The 21,030-nt window shown below is 37.0% G+C and overlaps 1 protein-coding gene across 1 annotated transcript in view; it reads right to left on the bottom strand.

Moving 5' to 3' along the window:
* gig (TSC complex subunit tuberin) overlaps nt 1-21,030 on the bottom strand; it is a 48,900-nt gene that overhangs the window by 19,087 nt on the left and 8,783 nt on the right. The window contains exons 6-20 of the mRNA XM_085950042.1: nt 19,866-20,063; nt 18,508-18,649; nt 18,009-18,154; nt 16,617-16,789; nt 16,077-16,245; nt 11,831-12,067; nt 10,132-10,326; nt 9,053-9,241; nt 8,334-8,511; nt 7,914-8,069; nt 7,070-7,266; nt 5,617-5,727; nt 5,118-5,275; nt 2,932-3,057; nt 1,652-1,804 (exon numbers count right to left, since the gene is read on the bottom strand). Of these exons, the coding sequence (XP_085806168.1) occupies nt 1,652-1,804; nt 2,932-3,057; nt 5,118-5,275; nt 5,617-5,727; nt 7,070-7,266; nt 7,914-8,069; nt 8,334-8,511; nt 9,053-9,241; nt 10,132-10,326; nt 11,831-12,067; nt 16,077-16,245; nt 16,617-16,789; nt 18,009-18,154; nt 18,508-18,649; nt 19,866-20,063 (2,528 nt within the window). The remainder of the gene's footprint in view (nt 1-1,651; nt 1,805-2,931; nt 3,058-5,117; nt 5,276-5,616; nt 5,728-7,069; nt 7,267-7,913; nt 8,070-8,333; nt 8,512-9,052; nt 9,242-10,131; nt 10,327-11,830; nt 12,068-16,076; nt 16,246-16,616; nt 16,790-18,008; nt 18,155-18,507; nt 18,650-19,865; nt 20,064-21,030) is intronic.

Raw genomic sequence — 21,030 nt, 5'->3', positions numbered from 1 at the left:
TTGATGGAACACATACAATTATTAATTTGTACATTTTCAATGCATTTCCAATATGTCAATGAGATGTATTATATTCGAATAATAATTGGCAATGTGGCAATTCTGCATCTACACATTTTCGTATACACCAAAACCCTGCATCACACAAAAACACAAAGCAAAATCAAAGCCAACAGAAAATCGTAAATATTAAAAATACGAATATACAAAGCAGTCCATTTTACACCATGACCTTCCAGCTGTTGTATCTACATCATACATTTACCATATAATATGAGGCGTCTAATTACAAAAAAACTACAATTCCATACGTCAATCTAATATAATAGTGAAAATGTTTAATCTTGAACATGCGAATTACACAGGGCGAATTTTGATTGTTCTACAGTTTCTATTCCCAACTTAACTTACATCAAGCCTATTGCATCGCTTTCTCTCACATAACACAACTCAAAATATGACTTATTTTCTGTCAAAACTATTGAACTTCACACTAATGAATGCATTACGATGGTAAATTATGTTTTTATGCGTAAAGCGTAAATTGATTGGTTTTAACCCACAACCGGGCCACAGGAACTTATTAGAGCAATAATGATAATTTATATCAATGAAATAATTAATATATCCTTTATTTAAACAGTCCTCTCAAATTAGAAAAATAAATGATTAACCCCCTTTTTGCAATAAATATATGAAAAATTAAATTGGACTTTCAATAGTCAGTGAAATCATTACGCTTTTAAATAATACGTATTTCGTATGATTTTGGCGCGTTTCGGAAGTCGTAGATCATTACGTATTGTGTGAAATTGATTGCATATAGAATATATGTATGACTTATCAATTTTTGTTATTCGACGCCTCATATAATTATTTACTGTAGCTATCAGTGACAGAGACTTATAACGATTACCTATTTAACCTTGTTTACCCTTTAAAGTCATTTTTAATTTCAAGCCAACATGACCACAAATAACCCAGATGAATAATATTATAAACGATTGTATAGAACTACATATTGGGCAATAATTGGATTAAAATTTGTATGAAAATCTATGACACCACCTGGCAAACAATTATCAAAGCTTCGGGCCCCTCGAACAGGTAGTCTTTGCCACTGGTAGCTATTCACTTATAGTATAATCCACAGTCCGCAGTGTACTGTAGATTAAAGATTTCTTAGATTTCTACATCAGCATATTTTTATTTATGTGCTTCCTTGGTTTAAATGTGAAGTCAGGTGTACACAGCCCCTAATCATCATTAAACGCATGAATGGCAGTTGTACATTAACATCAATAAAAATTTGACAAATCTGATTTAATAAACCAGATGGCAATATCGTAGTAGATTTTTGGATTTCCACCGTGTGTCTTTTTTCCTTCTTTACTCGACGTTTCGTCGAAACGAAACGTTGAGTAAAGAAGAAAAAAAGACACGGTGGAAACCCAAAAATCTACTATGATAAAAAACAACCGTGAAAGCCTCAAACATTATATACAGATGGCAATATGCTGTAGAATCTCACCAAAAAAAAAAACCAAAAATCAAAGTTCTCTCATTCATAAAATCAAATAACAAACAAAACAAATTAACCATACAGCAAAAGCACTAGGTTTTTGTAACCGTTTTCAAAAGAATGACCTACCGTTTGACGTCAGCGCCTACAGTCTGCAGCAGACCCTCGCTGGAGCCTCGATCGGATTCGGAGCCAGCCGTGAGCGTTCCAGATGTACCGGCACCCGCGCTGCCGTATGGACTGGGCATTGACTCCGCGTGGGCTTTGCATAACGCTAAACATCTGTAATGACACAGTTAGAATTGTCAATTATTTTCTATCACAACCAAACCATTCTCTAAACTTTTCCGAGCAACAAGTTCATATTATTCTCCAGGCAATTTTCGTATGTATTACAGAAAATGTAATGTTTTGCAACCAACGCTAAAAGTCAATGTTTTATGAAAACCAATTTTCTGATCTCATTCAGGAGGCAGGCTGAGGGACACACGGTGAATATATATATATAATATGTATCAGTGACGAAAGGTGGAGGTAGACTGTTAAGATTCAATGTAAATAGTGCACACTACACTTTGCCAGTCAAACATATTTGTTTTGTAATTAACTATTTCTTTTATTCAACGAATAATCAATTCAACGAATCAAAAAAGATTTTTTCTATTGGTTATAATATATTCTCTCAGAAAGTGTTTTTCAAAATTATATATATATTTGTTTTGATTGCACTAAGTCTACAATGACGTGTAGATAGTGTTTGTTAGTTTTGAAAATTCAATTAAACCCTGCCTAATCCAAGCCAGATGGATAATAGGCAAAAAATATTCGTTTATCCATAAATATCCAAAATTATGCCATATTTTTAGATATTTTATAGATAGAAGGATATTTCTTTGCGATTATGGCTTGGTTTAGGCAGGGGTTAATGAATTTTAAAAAAGTAACCAACACTATCTAATATGTATTCTTAACTCAACAAAAGCAAATATGAATGATTGAAAAAGTCTGCACTATTTTTGTCGGATCGCCCATAGCATACCTAAACTATTATGGTTCGGTTTAGGCATGGTTTAATAGAATTTTAAAAACTAATGAACACCATCTGCAAATTGTATTCTTAGTTCAATGAAAACAAATAAGTAAGACTAAGTTTAGTGTGCACTATTTATGTTGAATCTTAACAGCCTACCTCCACCCCTCGTCACTGATATATTGTATACTACAGGTGGACAAAAGAATATAAAACTTTCTATAAGCAAGTTCGACACTACACACCAGCCTAACTTGAGCAAACCAAGTTTTTTTTAAAAATCTATATTCACTCCTTGGTCACTTGTTAGTCATCGAGCATGTTTCCAGGTCATTATAACCGCAATTGAAAATAACCTGAGTAAATAGTAACAACAAACCTTTCGCAGAGTCCTTGCCTGAGGGCATTCTGTGAGCATCCGGAAGTGGTGACGGTGATGATTTTGTGGCCGAGAAGCCATGACATTGACTGACCTCCGGAAAGTAGAAAATCTGCAGTGGGAAGCCTGGAACAATTCAAACAATCAACAAATTCTTATTGGCTTACCATAAATCATACGTCTACACTTTTTGAAAGCCAGCACATTTATCCGGAGTTTTAAATTATCGTTATTATTTATCCCATTTTCTGCAAAGCTGGTTGATATTTTCACGTGAATGATCAAAGTCTGATGAATCAAAATTTATATTGCACTATCGGCTACAAAACTAAAAATTGTAAAGGTACTAAGATAGCATGTTCAACGGAGATTCAAACTCAGAGACAACAATGGTGCAAATTCTAGAGTGCTCTCCATTGCACCATGGAACGGAGAGAATTAATCTGAAGGAAAATTATATTGATAACAATTATTACTATCAACCACGCAACAGCCAGAATAGTGTAATAGGCAGTGTGCTCACTAGAGGTGAGTTGGAAATACTGTCACCAGTTTGTGTACTTAAGTTTCGGATGAAACTACCCATACTAAGTATTTGTGGCCCAATAAACTTGTTTCAAGAAACTTGAAACGTTTAGATGTTCGAATTCGAACGCATTCGATGATCTCATCGCCGTGACTCGCCATTCGGTGATGCTGGTTGACTTTCAACGCTATTGATATTAAATGCGCGCGAGCGAGATATCATGATACACGTATGTCTAGCCGTGATATTATACTCAACTGTCATTGTTCTCCCTTTCTCCTCTGTTGTAAAGTTGGTATAGTGAAGGACAGAAATGGTCACATGTTCGTTTTATAGTATACTATTTGAGTTCGCCTTAGTTTTAGTTTTTAAGAGTTTTAGTTTCAGTTGAGTATGAGACTTTATCGAGTTCAGGAGTTCGACGCATGGTGTGAGATCTCGCCGTCCGCTAGCTAGTTCGTAGTCTTGCTACGTATGAAATCATCGCCTCAGACTTCGCGACTCGCGTATGTTTAGTATAATACTACGGAATTACTTTTAGTTTAAGTTGAGTATGACATTTACATCGAGTTGACGTCAGTCGCAAGCCGGCATAGCGGAGTTCTGATAACGCTAACTGACTACGCGTTTATCTGGTTTTGTCACGTCGAGTTTCTCGATTTTTTAGTGTTATAATTGGAACTTATAAACATAAACTGAATTCAAATTGTATGCGTGATTGTATAAATGGATAATAATTATATTATACTTAATAAACAATTTGTGTAAAAATGGCTACTAAAAGGTTAAGTTTCGTGTGGAATCGTTCCAAAGAAATAGTTACAAATTATGCCATCTGTAATGTTTGTAACATAAAAAATTCATACAAGTCAATGTCAAATTTGAAGAAACTTTTACAGCGCAAGCACCCAACTATTCATATTGACTTCGCCAGGCAAAATATAGCTCTACCTGTAAATGAAAATGCTTTACAGATAAATGAAACCAGTGCTTTTAATGCTTTAGTATTTTCTACTGAAACAGGAGTGACTAGTGCCATAGTTCCAGCTGTACCTGTCTCGAAAATGGGACTTTTCGAAAAGCGGATGTATTTTTAACGATTCTATTATAGCCGATATTTCAAATACTAGTAAGTATTTTGGAACAAGTTTCGATACTAAGTATTTTTTAATACTGGTAGTAAGTATACTTAGTCTTCAAAATCGACCAGTTTTAATACTACTAATCAAAAGGTTTCCGGGTCAAGTGCAAATGCTGACGATTATTTATTTTTGATTTTCGATTATGTTATGGTTTTGATTATGTTATTAATTATGACTTTTTTTTTAGCAGAATCCACTCGACCAATGATTTTCATGTAGCAGGTATAAGAAGGCTAAGAGGCTATCCATAGACTGAAACTGTATGCGGGTTGGAACCGTGGGCCATACTAAACTTATGATTTCTGTTCATGAAAATATATTTTCACTAAGATGCTTTCACGGCACACGGTTCTACACCGCATACGGTTTCAATCTATCGATGGCCTCTAAGACTTAGATGAAGATGGAATTTTTATTTCCAATTATAACAGACACCTTTCAAGCCGGCCAAATGCCCGGACGGAAAAATTATGTCAACCTTAGGTATACGCCACTCATTGCATGTGAAGATATCGTACCTCTTAGGAGCCGATATACAGGGTGAGTAAGTATATCTGGCCATCAGGTCTATACAGGTCTCGGTGAGTTCTATGTGGAAGGTGATGGACGCTTCTTGCGGTGGGTGGATCTCCGAGTTGAGAGGCAGTCGGCTCGGAAGTTCTCTGCGACGGGAACCCTAGTAATCAACACAAGATACAACATTAAATCTTCAAACTAAAAGAGTATTGAAATCAAAATTTGGTGATAAGTTGATTTCAAGAAATGGACCTGTTAATTAATTGGTCTACAAGGTTGTGGGATTTGACACATCTGGAATATTTCCTCTGTGACTACGTGAAGTCACTGGTTTATGCAGATAAACCAGCAACAACGGAAGCCAGCATTGTTCGTGTTACTGATCGAAAAAGTGACTCAAAATTGAACATCTAGAAACAGCAGCAATGGCCATATGCCAGAAATCATTTTCAAATGCTATCACTTAAATGGTACTTTTTTTAATTGATGAAAAGTATTTACCTTTTCCGTAAGACTGGAGCTCCTTTTCCTACTTGAAGAATCTTGATTCAAATCAGTTTCTTGGTGTAATTTCCCCTCTTCGAAGGGTTTCAAAATATTGTTGTGTAGTCCCTGAAAATAAGGATTGCATCAAATTGAATCAGAAAACGGAAAACATTCCTTTGTAAAAGGACACATCCGCTTACAAGATAGTATATTATAATTAGGCTTACCATAATTATTTTTTTTTCAAACCAGGACAAAATAAAAACTAAGATCTGTCAACAAAAAATCGGCGATAACAATATGTCGCTGAAGACGCATATAGAAGACTTCTCAGTGACGCACCTGTCATGGCGGTAACGCGTGCTAGAGGCGTGTTTAAATAATGTATCGGCTCTCCTTTTAGATGCGACTCTTTTTCTTCTTTGTATTAAACCAAAAGTTTACTAATAATAATTCTAACATCACTCCTGATCGTTTTAGACATATTTTTATTATAAAAAGCTTCAAATTAAGTAAATTGATAGAATGAAATAGAAATCATAAATTTGGGGACGTTCCTCATTTGAAAACGGAAGTGCGATTAGCTGCACTGGAGGGGATTGTTAGTTCACAGTTTAAATACGTAGATAGTATATAGTATAACTAGCAGTATCATCTGACGCTGCCCGGGTGTGGAATGGTTTAATATTTGAAAATAAAAATTCAAAATTTAAACACTTTGAAAAACATTTGAACACTTAATAAAAATATATTACAAAAAGCATAATTATAGCACGGAAACGCGATGGAAATGTTTACGCCAAATCATCAGATTATCTATATTATGCAATCTGTCAGAGCTGAAAATTGCACATAGGGTGAGTCTCGCTGAGCCCTTTTGAATTGGATTCATTAGAAAATGTGGCAGCACTGCATCGCCCGCGCCGAGCCGGCTTGGTTGACACCCTGCCGATTAGCGATTCTAATAACACAATTATTTGCATTTAATTTTGCCATTTGACCTCCGATCGAGCTGAAATAAATGCCAATATTTTTTAAATGTACACATTCAAACGACATTTTTAATAAAAAATGGGGGTTGCAGCATTAACTTCTGCGTTTCAAGGCCCTCCCTGTACGCGGCGGCCCTTTTCCGCAAAAACCGTAAAATGTCCCCGGGGTGCAACGATTAAATCTAAAATTCGAGAGCCTGACAATGCACTCCGGCTCGTCAGCCTCCATCTACTCTCCAAATTTTGTCGAAATTCGACTGCGTGTGAAATAAAATAAAAATAAAATGTGATAAAGAAAAACCGAAGGATGGTACAAACATACAAACATCCAAATATATTCTTCAAATTATAGTATAGATATGATATTGAATGCAACTTTGTTCGCATTTCTGTGTTCAGATTATGTTACTGTCGAGTTGAATGTCTGTGTGCAGGGTGCTGAGAGCAGATTTAGCGGAATAATAAGGTATACTTACATGCTTGATAAATTTGACAAAGTCCCTCCGGAAAGGTAAGCGGCATTTGAGAAACCAGGCGGCAATGACGTGGTGGGCCAGCGACACGATGTAGTGGTTGTACTTGAAGGGATTGGTATATGGGAGCAAGATGGCAAACACTGACATGTACTGGTCACCCACGAATGAGGCAAACACCTTTGGTAGACGGGTCAGAGCTAAAATAATACAATAAAGAGTTACTTTATTATGAGTCCATTTAGTACTGTCAATTATTCTATATTTCCTGCGTGGATTTACAGTCAACAATAGCAAGCAAATTAAACTTTCGCGACAATAAGTGTTTACACAAATATGCTGATTGTCTCACCGATCTCATTTTTGTGTTAGCGAGACGCGTTTGTTATTGTTGTGTGCTTTGCGGTGTATTTCGTATATTTTGTTGACAGGGTCACCACTATCGTTCTATTCAACTATTTCATCCATGCATGCAGTGTTACAACTTGCAAGACAATAAATGCAATTAATTTTTATGGTCGCGACAATATGTGCTGCCAGCAGTAAATCCACACGTAAATTGGCTAATAGTAATGTGTAAACATCACGTTTGTGTTTTAAAATTATGTATGTAATGTCAAGTTATTTTACGACCCGTTTTTTTTAAACAATTTTTTTGTCAATATTGAGGAATGGATTTTCACGCTTGTTAGGATAGCACATAACCTTGTATACAATCAATGACAAAGTAAAGACACTTTCCACATATCATGTAACAACAAACAACAGTGTCAAAAGGCACCTTTATTCAAGCATACATATGATGTAAGCTGTAGCTATAGTTGATACAAAAATAGATCATTCTTACTGGATAGAAACTCGAGGATGGGCACAGCAATGTAGACGGTGGCGGATATCTTAGAGAGATCGAGGAGTACTTCGGGCAGCAGCTTCACCATCGTGTCTCGCATCTCCAGCGTGAATATGGTCAGAGCCATCACGCACTGCTGAGCGCAACGGGACACTGAAAACAGTACGCAACAAATTAAGCATGGATTGTTTCTATTGGCAGAAAATTAACTATGGAGCGATATGCGAGCCAGTGACAGGCAATCTAGAAGGCGGCATATAACGCCTATGCAATGTATTTAATAAGTGTTATTAGAGATATCTAGTGACCCAATTATAAGATATATTATTCAATATAATTGAACTTTTGACATAACATAAATCGCTTTATGATACAAAGAATATATTAATATTCGTAGTGTTCGCGTATATCGGTTACCTAAGCCAAATCTGATGACACATTTGATGATCCGTTGCTGTAGTTGAGGGTCCAGATGTGCATGATAGGGAGCCAAGCACGTTAAAACGGGAAGAACTGACGCGTGGAAGTCTGACATGCTCATCTTGCCGGGTGTGTTACGAAGTGTTTCTGGGAGCATCAAAGCTTTCTCAGCCACCTGTTAAGATTGAAGATTATTTAACCTTGGATTCAATTACTAAATTAAATTTATATCCAAAAAGAAGTATGATGTAATTCACAAAAGAATAGCTTTATGAATACAAAAAGCTTTATGGCGACAACCATACCTCTGACCGTCCCACCCGAAGAAGATAGACTATCCACATGGGAGGCGATCCTAGCCTCGAAGTTTGGGTAAAGCCAGCAGAGCATCTCCCACCCGGAGTCAGTCTCGGGTACCGTACATGAAAAGCCCTAATCAGACTGAGAACCATGGTAGCCCGAGACAACATGGTGAAGTGGGTGGTTCTCCGATGACCAAACCTGCGAGTGCGGTGAACTGCAAAGCATGGAGCACCTATTTTCATGTGAGGCTTGCCCAGTAAGCTGCAATTTCAACGAGATCCTACAAACCGAGGAAAATGGTGTTGCCATCACTAACTTCTGGAGCGGCACATAGCTATTGAAGACCCGACACAACGAAGAACACAGAAGGTTAAAAAAAAAATATAGTGATTTACAAAAGACAAGACACTTACCATAGAGCAGAGAGCTGACGCCAAGAGATCGATATCGTTGCTGTTTTTGGAGAGGACCAGCGCTTTGTTCTGCATGACATTTGGGATTTCACGGAGCACCATCTGTAGAATGGTCCAGTCTTTCTCTTGCTTTAGACACGTGATGATTGTCTTGCAAGCTTTTCGTATGGACACATACACAATTTGTGACTGAAAATTAAAACAATAAACCATCCTATTAATTATACTGAAGCGTAATTCTTCGACTCAACGATTGGAGGTCACCGCAAACATAAACAATGTGACGTCATGTGCAGAACTGCATGCGATAATGCTGACAATACATACTCTTCATATATCTGATCTAAAAAATTGCAAGACTTATGGCCGGTTCAGATTAGTCGAGTAGTTTAGTCGGGTGGCGAATGATTTAGTGACCACTAAATGATTTAGTAACTGAAAAGTGTCCGAACACAGTACATTAGTGAGTGACGTGTCAAAATGAATAGAGCACAATGTAACAAAGCAAAAATAACCAAGTTAATAAATATTCCGAAACGAATTTATGGGTAGTATCTTCGCTCCAACAAAATGTCATTTCTACGACAACTAATGAACTTGACTAAAGATAACGTGTTCAGACTTGTCTCATGGCTTGTTTGGTATTTAGTGAGGGGTGGTGGGGGTGCTACTCGAACGAAAAAGTATAACAAAACGGATTGACTCGACTAAATGATTTTACTAAATTACTCGACTAAATTTGTCTGTTCATGCATGTTTACTTACTAAATTACTTCACTAATCCGAACCGGCCTTTAGAGCTTAGCATCTGAATGGATATTCAGCATCTCAGAGTCACATGAAGACAATGCCAGTTGCTCAACGAGTGCCTATGCTCCTGCCCAATTGTGAGACTAAAGCTCAAGGTTTTTAACTTTGGAGTTTTTAGAAAGGACGTCTCTGACAAATCTTACGGGTACATTTGTACAACTGTATTGAAAATTTTTTTTGGCAAAGTATATGTCAAAACCAATTAAATGGTTCAAATTGCTCAGGTGCAAAGTTACACTATGTCACTAATGAGAGTGAGTGAACAATACCTGAGAGACTATGGCTGGGTGTGGTGGATGAGGCTGGTGGGTGGGCTGCGGAGTAGGGCTGTGCGAAGAGGAGGAGCGGGAGTCACCTCCCTCCACGCACACATAAGGACTGTAGATGATCCGCCCGCCAGGTTCCGACGGAAAGCCAACGTGGTAAGATGAATTCGCGCGGGCCGACAGGAACCATTCCAACAGCTAGAAAAGAGGAAAACAATAAAGTCAACATTAAATGATCAACTAAGCTTTCCTAATATACCAAGATCACATCCCTAAAGCTAAAAATTATTGTTCCTACACTTTGGTCATAAGTTGAATTTCATCAAAATAATACATTTGCAGAAATCTAATAGCATTTTTTTTCAATTGCAAGTGTGAAATGTCATAATTTGTCATAAATGGCATGGCAATTGTCAATTCGTTTTCATTATTTCTAAACAGGAAATACAGTAAGTAAAGAAGGTTATTGAGTGCACTAAATATGTAACATTATTTTATGAATGTATAAATTAAATCCGGCAATCAAAGGATCTACTTTGAATCCCTTCTCCTTTTTCGATGGCACTACAACTCAATTCGAGCCTTGGTTTCTTCAACCACCACTAATCGCTTCATCGTCTGTAATCCTTGACATTTAGAATGGCTTTTGAGTCGCATCCGTAGTCTCACAGTGCATCCGTAGTCTCCAAGCTGGCCCACTTTGCTTTGGATTCCCAACGAGGACCATTTTTAATACCTGTGTCTTTGGCATACACTGGACATGGCCTGCCTAATTCAGCCTCAGGAATTTCACAAAGGTGGAGAGTTTCGAATGGTGGAAAATGTGGTACAATTCATTGTTATACCTGATTCTCCACGGGCCACACACTTAAAGGTTTGTATATCCTCCGCAGAATCTTCTTTTCAAAAGTGTCAACAGCAGTAGAGCTGCTTTCGCCAATAGCGTCTACAATGTGCTTTATAACTATGTGTATAACAGTTTTGTAAAGATGAATCTTTTTTTTCAATAGACACATCTGGATGTCAGGATCAGCAGCTGTAAGAAGCCTGTTTGCAGCAGACATTCGCTGTTGTATGTCTTTCGAGCTCCTCGTTTTCTTGTATTAATGTTAGATCCCAGGTGGGTGAAACGGTTGATAATCTCGAACCGACGAATCCAACACGATCCAATGTTTTTTCTAGAATTCTACTAGATATATTTCCGAGACATTCTTAGATATGTATTTTTAATGAAGAATGCTACATTCTTAAATCTCGTGTATATTTAAAAAAAATAACAAAGGAAGAGTACAGGTGAAAAACATTCATCAGCTGAATGCACATTTGAAATATTTTGCAGAAGAGTTTTTTGAAACAGCCTACTTCAGTTATTTATTACTCATATAAACAAGTGTATGTACCATTTTTGTCATAAATAATCCTACTAAAATATGATCCGTACATTTATCTATAAAAATAATAAATAATTTCAATAAATTGTTTCAAAGAATTCTCTCATAAAAAAAATCAAATGTAAGTTAGAATAGTTCTGTATTCAGCTGACGAATTGTTATGTCACATTTTTGATGTTTGTAAACTGGCAATGCAGTCTCCCTTCAAATACAATTTACACAACTTTTTACTCGAAGACTGGTTTCGTCACTAAGACATATTATTTTGAAAGTACATATTATATAATAATATATGATCGCTAATAGTATACCTTAAGTCTGATGGCCGAGTGATTCTCGAGTATTTTAGGCCTGGCATAATGCAAATCGAGATGGCGACCGGCGGCCAAGTAAGCTCTGACCGCATGCGCCGAGGGCGGCCGGTGTAGACGATGGAGGAAGATCTTAGACGCCCCGCTCGCCACGGCCAGCATGTCTGCCGTATCGGCATCAGCGGGCAATGCCGGAGCATCCGGTGACGGGTTCAGGTCAAACGGTCGATTCAACAACTGGAAAAGAGAGAATTATGCACCATAAATACGTGTAACCCTCTTCCCTCGGAGTCCAGTACATAAGGGGCTGGCCTTTCAACAAAAGACTCTGGGTTCAATTCGCGGTGAGGTTATAATATATTTATGTGATTTTGTCTGGGTTTTTATAATTGTTTCACTTATATTACTAACTACACAACTGTCATTGGGCCCCATGACCTGTTAGTTGTAGTGTTAAAAAAAATATAATATAATATATATTTAAATATAATATGCCAGTGATTTTTCAATAGATTAATAATTTATAGACTTTATAGTTGTATATGTAATAGCTTGCAACACACGCAACATATAGACATTTACTCAGTGTTGCAAAGTTGAATCATATTCTCAAATATATGAAGAATATAGATTCTAAAATACTAATAAATAATACAAAATTTGAATCAATTACTTAGAATTTAAATTCCATCAAGTACTGTAAGCCGATCTTATTATTTTTTTTAAGAATATACATTTTTTTCCGTGATGAATGCATGCTAATGAGTTTGCTAATTAACCTTTTAACAGCCCAGCTGAAAGTACTAGGTATACTCCCCAGGGCCCAGGAATTAATTATATTATAAAAAAATTAAAAGAATAGTGAAAAGTCCAATATAATGCACTTACATATATGAGACCTCAATTGAAGTTCGGCGAAAAAGTTTTTCATACACAATTTCGTGAAAATGTCTGAAAATTTTCAGGTATGGTAGGGTTGTCACAACACTGCACTTACAAGAATTAGTTGATTTTTTTTTTTTTTTTTTAATATAAGTATTTTGAAAAATAAATTTTATAGTATTTTTGTAAAATGTCACCATAAATACTTATAGCACTAAGAAGTATACTAAACACATTAAAATCACTAAAAACTTTCTTGTGTATGGAAAATTTCGAAGCACGGTTCAAAACACAGAGCAATGTCGCATTGCTTGCACAAATACCTAGTTTCTTTCCGTCTTTTCTGATTTTTTGTATTGGCACATACATAACATCTTCTTGCCGCATTAATTTTATTGTTAGTAGGTGGTATTTTACCCAAAAAATGTCTTTCTGTTAGCCTAGAGGGTAAGGGTGCTTTTCGCTTCAAAAGAGTTTTTGGTTCTAACTTATGTTTTTCGATCAGTTGTCCGATGACTTTCAATTGAAATTCACCCAGCGGTTGTTTTTTTCCAGTTTTTTGTTGGAACAATACATGGGCATTCAGCAGAGATAAATCTATCAAATGGAAAAAAAGTTTTTTGTACCATTTGACAGTTTTTCTTGTCGAATTTACAGAAGAAATTATCATATCACTACGATCCACAGCACCCATGTTTTTATTGTAATCAACAATGCATTCCGGCTTGGAAATCGGAATTTTAGTCTTATAGTCTACTTTTCCAGTAGGTTTGAAAGTATTGTTGTGAATTGTGGACAACATTGTAACATCCTTTTTATCCTTCCACGCCAAAGCCATAATTTCGTCAGTATGGAATGTATCGGTTTCCCCTTTTTTCAATTTCTTAGTAAATTTGGGCATCCCAATTCTGTTTCTCCTTACGGTTCCACAGGCATTCGTCCGGTGATCATAAAGATACTTGAATAACGTTGGGCTGCTGTACCAGTTGTCAATGTACAATGTATGCCCTAGTTCCAAGTATGGTCCAAGCATCGTTACCACCACGTTGCCCGATATACCGATGTAATTATTTTTCTCAATTTCAGTTTGTTTTCCGGTATAAATGATTACATCTAAGACAAAACCAGTTTTGCAATCAGCCATTACAAAAATTTTTATTCCGAAACGACTAGCCTTCGTCCTGATGAATTGGCGGAATAAAAGTCTGCCTTTGAAAAGGAGAAGACTCTCATCAATACATATGTTCTGATATGGACACATGTACTGCTTGAAAGAAATTTTCAGTTCCTTCAGGACCTGTCTAATTTTATATAGTCGATCTCCGGGAACCTGCGTTTCATTGTCACAAAAATGCAACATTCGATGCATCAGTTCGAAACGATTCCTGGACATGGTTTCGGAATAACATGGTGAAAATAACAATCTGTGGATAGACCAGTGTTCAGATATTTTATTCCGTGAATTCCTTGACATTAGCATACACAGCCCCAAAAATGTGTACATATCATCAATTGTGCAGTCTACCTATCGCCGTAGACGATCACTCAAAACTGTGATATTTTTTGTGGCAAATACAAATTGTCTGTTGGTCTCTCGGACTAACATTTCAACAAAAGAAATATCGATGAAACATTTGAAATAGTCCATTTCGAGTGCATCCGAAGTCAAATTATCAGCTTTGCATCCCGAAACGTTAGCATCGAAGGAAAATGCGCGTGGCTCAAACATATCCGATTTCCACTCAAATGTCGGTCTTTCAGTGGATTCCGGTGTGATAATTTCACTTTCATCGACTTCCAAAGTTTCCTCAAGTTCGACATCCGAATCATCACTTCCATCGTCTTCAGATTCAACTGTTTCGATAAGGTTATCGATTTCACCAACTTCGTCGATCTCATCCATTTTGAATAATAAAATTTGTAAAACTAAACTCGTAAATAAAACACTTTGTATACGCAAATCGAATCCGAAATACAAATAAAAAATAGTCACAACACTTAGTTCTTTGTCAATTTCTATCTAAAAACATCGAAAATCTTTCTTTTCATTCAAGTTTAGTAGGTAAAATCTAAAACAAAACTCGTAAATATAACACTTTTTTATACGCAAATTGTATATGAAATATAAATAAAAACACTTGGTCACTCAATAGAAATTAAATTTCAATGTAAAAACATTGAAAACATTCCAATTATAACGCAAATCTGAATAAGAAAGCATTCCGAATTAGCATCCCGACTAAATGATATTCCGGCGACAACTGACTCATCACTATCGAATCATACCAACTGCCTATTGTACAAGATATCCCAGTGTGCAGGGGAATTTTGAGCTAACCCTGATTTGGCCTCTCGGGAAATTCCCTTATTCTCGCGATGTATGCGCCGTACAAATGTTTTTTGCTTGCAAGGTCTGATCAGAAATGTAGTTACACGTTTTAAAATTAAATAAATAAATATTTGACTCATACAAGCGCGTAGAACGGCTCGGCGTATATCGTACGGTACGGGCGCCTGAATCACCGCCGTGCATGACGTAAACGTTACGTTACGGGCAGCTATCAGGTTAAGTCGTAATTTTCGAATTGAAATCCCGGATCTGCCGAATTCACATTTTATTGCATGTACATACATTATAGGCTGAGCAATTACGTATATCACACTTCACCGTGAACCGTGAATATGGCCGTATATTAAAGACCCTCCAACCTCTTTCGGTCGTATAGTACTGACATAAAATTTATGTCTAAATAAAACATGGTTCTTGTCGGGTTACACTTTACAGGAACCCAGCAGCAAAAATTTTTTTAAAATAGCCGATATACTGGATTATTTGTTAGGTTAGGTTAGGTTTTCATTCTTGAAATCACGAATTTTGCCAAAATCATCCATGAAAATTGAATAAATGTTCATATTGAATCTAATAAAATTGAGACCGTATAGTGTACGGTTATCTCTTTCTGATAAGAAAGCTCACAGTGAATGTGTAACCAAAATTGCTTACCGGACAGCAGACCACAATAGGTCATCTGTTACCGATAAGAAAGCTCATGGCGGTGCCGTGATGAAACGTTTTACGGACAATTTACATGTAACCGAGCAATTAGTGGCTAACATCCATTTCTCAAAAGATTGTAGAGACAACATAAAAAAAGGTTTATACAAACAATCATGCATATAATATGTAACATTTACCAGCCCAAATAACCTTTTTGGGACGAAATAATATAAAAAATTGAATATGTCCTATAAATACGTTTGGCTAAATGCGCATTGGTTGAACTGTAAATTATCTTCTATATAATGACCATTCCTCACCATCTATGTACAAATTAACAATTAAGAAGACTGAATAAACAGTGACCTTTTCAAGGATGTCGAAGAGATCGGAGAACCTTTTGGAGTGACAGTGCATTGCGAGGTCAATGAGAAGTTTAGCGCAGGCGCAGCGCACCGTGGCGTCTGCCTCCAGCGAACAGTGCTGCAAGTTAGGCAACACCGCCCTGTCCAGCAACTCCTCTTCATAGCTCCGCCTGAAATTTTATACAAACAATCAAGTTATATATTTAACGGTCATCACTACTGGGACAGCTGGGGGTTTCAAAGGAGACAACATAAAATATCCGATTCAGGTTGTTTACCCACCACGATAGCAAAGTTATGTACTGTACAAACACAGATGGCATTGTACGGCAATAAATTCCTATGTTTTCGACGCCGATAGCTTGCCTATCTCATGTCTCCCACAAAATGAAACATGAGAAATTCTGAATTTCATATAAGACATTTAAGAGTGTGGTGTCATTTTTGGATACGTAAACAGGAAATTTAAAAGGAGTCACTATCCTCAACAGTTAGGGGCATAAAACTGAAGATGTTTGTTGACTGCCACAATTATATTTACCTGTTTTGCTCCACGATGACCTGAAGAGTGTTGAGCACTTTCAGTCTGATACTGATCCTGGCCTCCTGTCGGCAGTACCTCTCCACCAGACTGTTGAGCGTCACCAACCACTCGTGATTCGTCGGAATCACTTGGGAAGTCAGGTACGTTATCAGTTTCATCACAGAGTGATCCTGTAAATGTAAATTTTAAATATTTTAATTAAGTCTGACTCGAATAACAAATAATGCACCACAAAAGTACAAAACTTAAAACAATTAGAATTTAAAATCAAATTTCATCAAGTACCCTTAGTCAATAGTATTAATATTATAAATCAATGTAACATGATTAATATCATAATTGCGTCAACATTTCGAAGAGCAGGCCAAAAAGTCCAAAAAGCATGGGGATGGATTTTATAACAATAATAAGAACTAGGGATCGCAATCCCAGGATTTCGACATTAGTATTTACCAGTGGCGAAGGGTGAAAGTAGGCTTTGGAGAGAAATTCCAAAACGCGACATAACCCTATGAAAAAAAATATTTTAAGTCTCCATTTATTACAAAAAGCGCCAAGTCCGTGTTTCATAGTATTTAAAGCTTGGTTGATTTCGCGCGTGTTTAAGTCAACCAATAAGGGAACATTCAATATTGGAAATGGCGTGTCCCATGCTGTATCACCTGGTAAACTCATGACAGTGCCACGGAAATATGTGCCTTTGCGGAATAAATTGAAAAGTGAGGTACAAGTAGCGCTACGTCCAATTTTATTTTGCCTATATTTACCACGATGGCCGCGCGGCTTAAGCGTCGGACTATAGCGTCGTGGGTCCCAGGTTCCAATCCTGGGTCTGGCAAGTACACATCTTGTTTTACAATTTGTGTATGAGTCAGAGTATGGACCTAATAGGTTGAGCAAGTGGCTGACATCCATTTCTCTTAAAAACAAAATTTGTTAATACAAAACCTCCACTCTGTGGAGGCCCATATGACCCTATTAGGATCGGACATGGTCGAAAGAAAAAGAAAGATACTTATAACATTTAAGAGTTTATCGGATGAAACAAATTGCCATTTGGTTCTAATTTCGACATAGAATACAACGGAAAAAATAATCTCACGTTAAAACAAATAATTGAAGTTTGAAACATAAAAACGTTGTTTCCCGAAAATATTGAATTGTGTACTTCATACCACTAGATGCCATTGGAAATTATATAGATGACACTTTTGCTGGCGATGTAACTAATTTAAATGTGCACAAATAAATCGATTTACATTATTTGTAGGAACAGTTAATTGCATTTGCATATTGTGGTTAATAAATTCTCGTAATTAAGTGTTTATTGAGTCTTCGCCAGTTTGCTTTGTACATATAAATGTAAGAGAAAGACAGGGAGGGACTTACAGGTCTGGAATGTCCGCACATGTCGATGAGGCCGTACATGCTGGAGACGCTGCCGTTGAAGTGCCCCGCCTCGTGCAGCTGCTCGATGGCCGAGATGGTCTCGTGGAGGTAGCACACCGTCTGCTGGTTCGGGGACGGCGTTGCATCTGCACATACACAAACCTTTTAATTACAATTTGCATTAATGTGATTAGACTTCCATAATTCCAGTAGACATTGAACATGTTTCGCATTCGAAATGATTAATTTACGAAGTAATTAATAAAACAAAACCACCCGTTTATAACAAATTCAAGTTGCAGGGTTTACTTTGGCAATATCTGCACATTCAATAGTAATTATTATCGGGCCTCTCTACATTTATGTGGCGCGTCATTTGAACTAATTTTGCCGAACAAAAGCAGAATTATTAGAATGGTAAACTGCCATAAATAGTCGATCCATCTTGTAAACCTAATAAATTCCGTTCCATTACTATTCTGAGGAAAAGTAAACTTACCCAATTGTTTGATAATTGTAAGTATGATACTAAAAATGAGATCCCAGGCAGGCTCGTGCAGTTCCATCCCGTGTTTGTTGACGAGGCTTTGCATGGCTAATATCACTTCGTACGTCACTACCGACTGGTTGCCTTCCAATGCCTGCAATGATAAAAGACCCAGGGTTATGATAAATTCATAAAGAAAGACAAAGACGGTAGTCTAGTAGGTAGGTAGGACACCTGCCCATCTAGATTACAAAGAATAACTAATAATCTTCTTGACCATATCAGCTCCTCAATTAAAGCACACTGCATAGCACTGCCAAGAATCCCTATCATTCACCAGTCTAATTGAATCTACCCAGTATCCCGTAGCTCAACAGTATACACTATCAGGCCACCCATAGACTGAAACCGCATATGGTTTAGAACCGTGTGCCATGATTTCTGTTCATGGAAATATATTTTCACATAATATATTTCGATAGCATCTGATCGTATCCGTTTATACCATATACTTACAAACTTTGTGAAAATATATTTTCATGAACAAAAATCATAAGTTTAGTATGGCACACGGTTCTAAACCGCATAAGGTTTCAGTCTATGGATGGCCTCTATATGGATGGTATTTAAAAGCCTTCCAGCTCACCGAAATCAGGTTGGCTTAAAGAACATGTAGGCCAGGTGGAAATTCTCTTTGGGCATCCTTAGCCTTTCTGGAAACTCAGCATACAGTACTCATCGTAAGGTACCATGACTTGCTACCATAGAACAGCACTGTCAGAATAACATAAACATATCGTCAACTTAACTCACAATCTGCTTATATTCAAACTCTATGTCGGCAGGAGAAAGAGAATAATTTGTATAAAAAGTTTTTTGATGTAGAGTTAAAATAATTGTTAAATCTTTCTAAAACTTGCTAAAATGTAAAGCAGACGATATGCGGCTTTTCATTCTGACCGAGTATAACTAGGAGACCCAAACATTCCATATTGAGTTGAATATTGCTCCAGCTACTCGCATTTGAATAGCGAGCGCTCTTTGTAGAGTACCTTCCCCAGTGATGTGCACTTCCACGTATTTTAGGCAGTTGACATACTCGATGTTCTGCCCATCAGGGACAGGTGCTATTGCAGGAAATGTTGATTTTCAAATAGATGTGAGACGAATTGTTATATGTAGTGTGTCAATTGTTTCTTGAATGCCCTCGATAGAGTTCTCGAATATGACAATATCATCGGCATGCTCCAGGTATCACAGCTTCGGCCTACCTTCAAACCGGCGTCCTAGATGTTTGCAAACTACTATTCGAAGGATATCAAGTAATCAATTATTACTTTGCCAAAGATTTGAATACAGTGATAACTTACTATGAGAAAGCTAGGAAGAACTTGCGTAGGGGTACACTTGAGAGTGGCAACCCGTTTGGGCCCCCAAAGAGCCATGTTGAGGTAGAAGACTGCCCCCCGGGCCAGCCCACAGTCGCCTCTGGCCGCCGTGCCCAGCGCCACACACATCGCATGCAATGCCGAATGACCCAAATCCGTTCCCAGGACACGGCTCATTATCTGGAAACAATTCATAGGTTGTCTATTGAGCAATTACAGTGGAATCTCGATTTACCGAAAAACTTATCTTGGGCATGCTTACATACATACTGTCATTTGAAAGATGGAAGACATTTATTTGGCTACATACTTTTCTGACTTATGCATTCTTGTTTACGTGTTTCTGTTAATTATGTAAGAAATCACGAAAATCAGTTATTTGATCTCCCAACTTGCGGTCATAATCTGCCATTGGTGATGCCAATTGGGAGGCAACAGCTGTGTTGGACCAAATAGCTTCAGGTATTAGTATATCTATTTCATTTGCATGAAATTAAGTTTAGGTGGACATTATTTTATAGATTCTTAAAATGAGGTCTATCTATGCAATGTAATACGTAAGTAGTATATTCGATTTATTTATTTCTAAATAAATATTTCGTATTTGTTTCTAGGCCCCTCAAATACATTCAATATAATAAAAAAACAACGGCAATACATGAGTAGTAGGTCGTAGCTGAAAATTAAATAAGAACAATAATATAAGAGAAAATTTTGTTTAATAACATAAATACATTAGAAATAAACGGATTTTGAATGAAGCGTGATTTACAATATAAATGAGGCGCCGAGTGCCAAAGGAGCTCAAGCGCCAACTTTACGATTTTTGACATTTGAATGTAGGTTTTTTCTATAAATCGATATGTATCATGCCACAAAGTCTTATCGCTCAAATAATTATAGATATTTTACAATAGAGATTTATTTTATGTGGCATAATTGTTTTGGTTGTTATGTCGGCACGCCACAGAAGCTTATCCGCCATTTTACTATGGAGAGCGCGAGACCAAAACAGCTGTCAGATTTGTCTTATTGAATATACGTTCTCAACAGTGAAAAAAACTAAAAATGAGCTCAAGAAGGATTAGAAAAATAGTTTCAATGTGTGTTAAACCTGTAAATGAGGAAAATCGCGGTAAGTTTAACA

The sequence above is a fragment of the Rhyacophila brunnea genome, unplaced genomic scaffold, assembly GCF_057557595.1.
Source record: "Rhyacophila brunnea isolate RB1 unplaced genomic scaffold, BYU_Rbru_1.0 scaffold_22, whole genome shotgun sequence".
Classification (NCBI taxonomy): Eukaryota; Metazoa; Arthropoda; class Insecta; order Trichoptera; family Rhyacophilidae; genus Rhyacophila; species Rhyacophila brunnea.
This window is presented reverse-complemented; position numbering and strand designations above follow the sequence as displayed.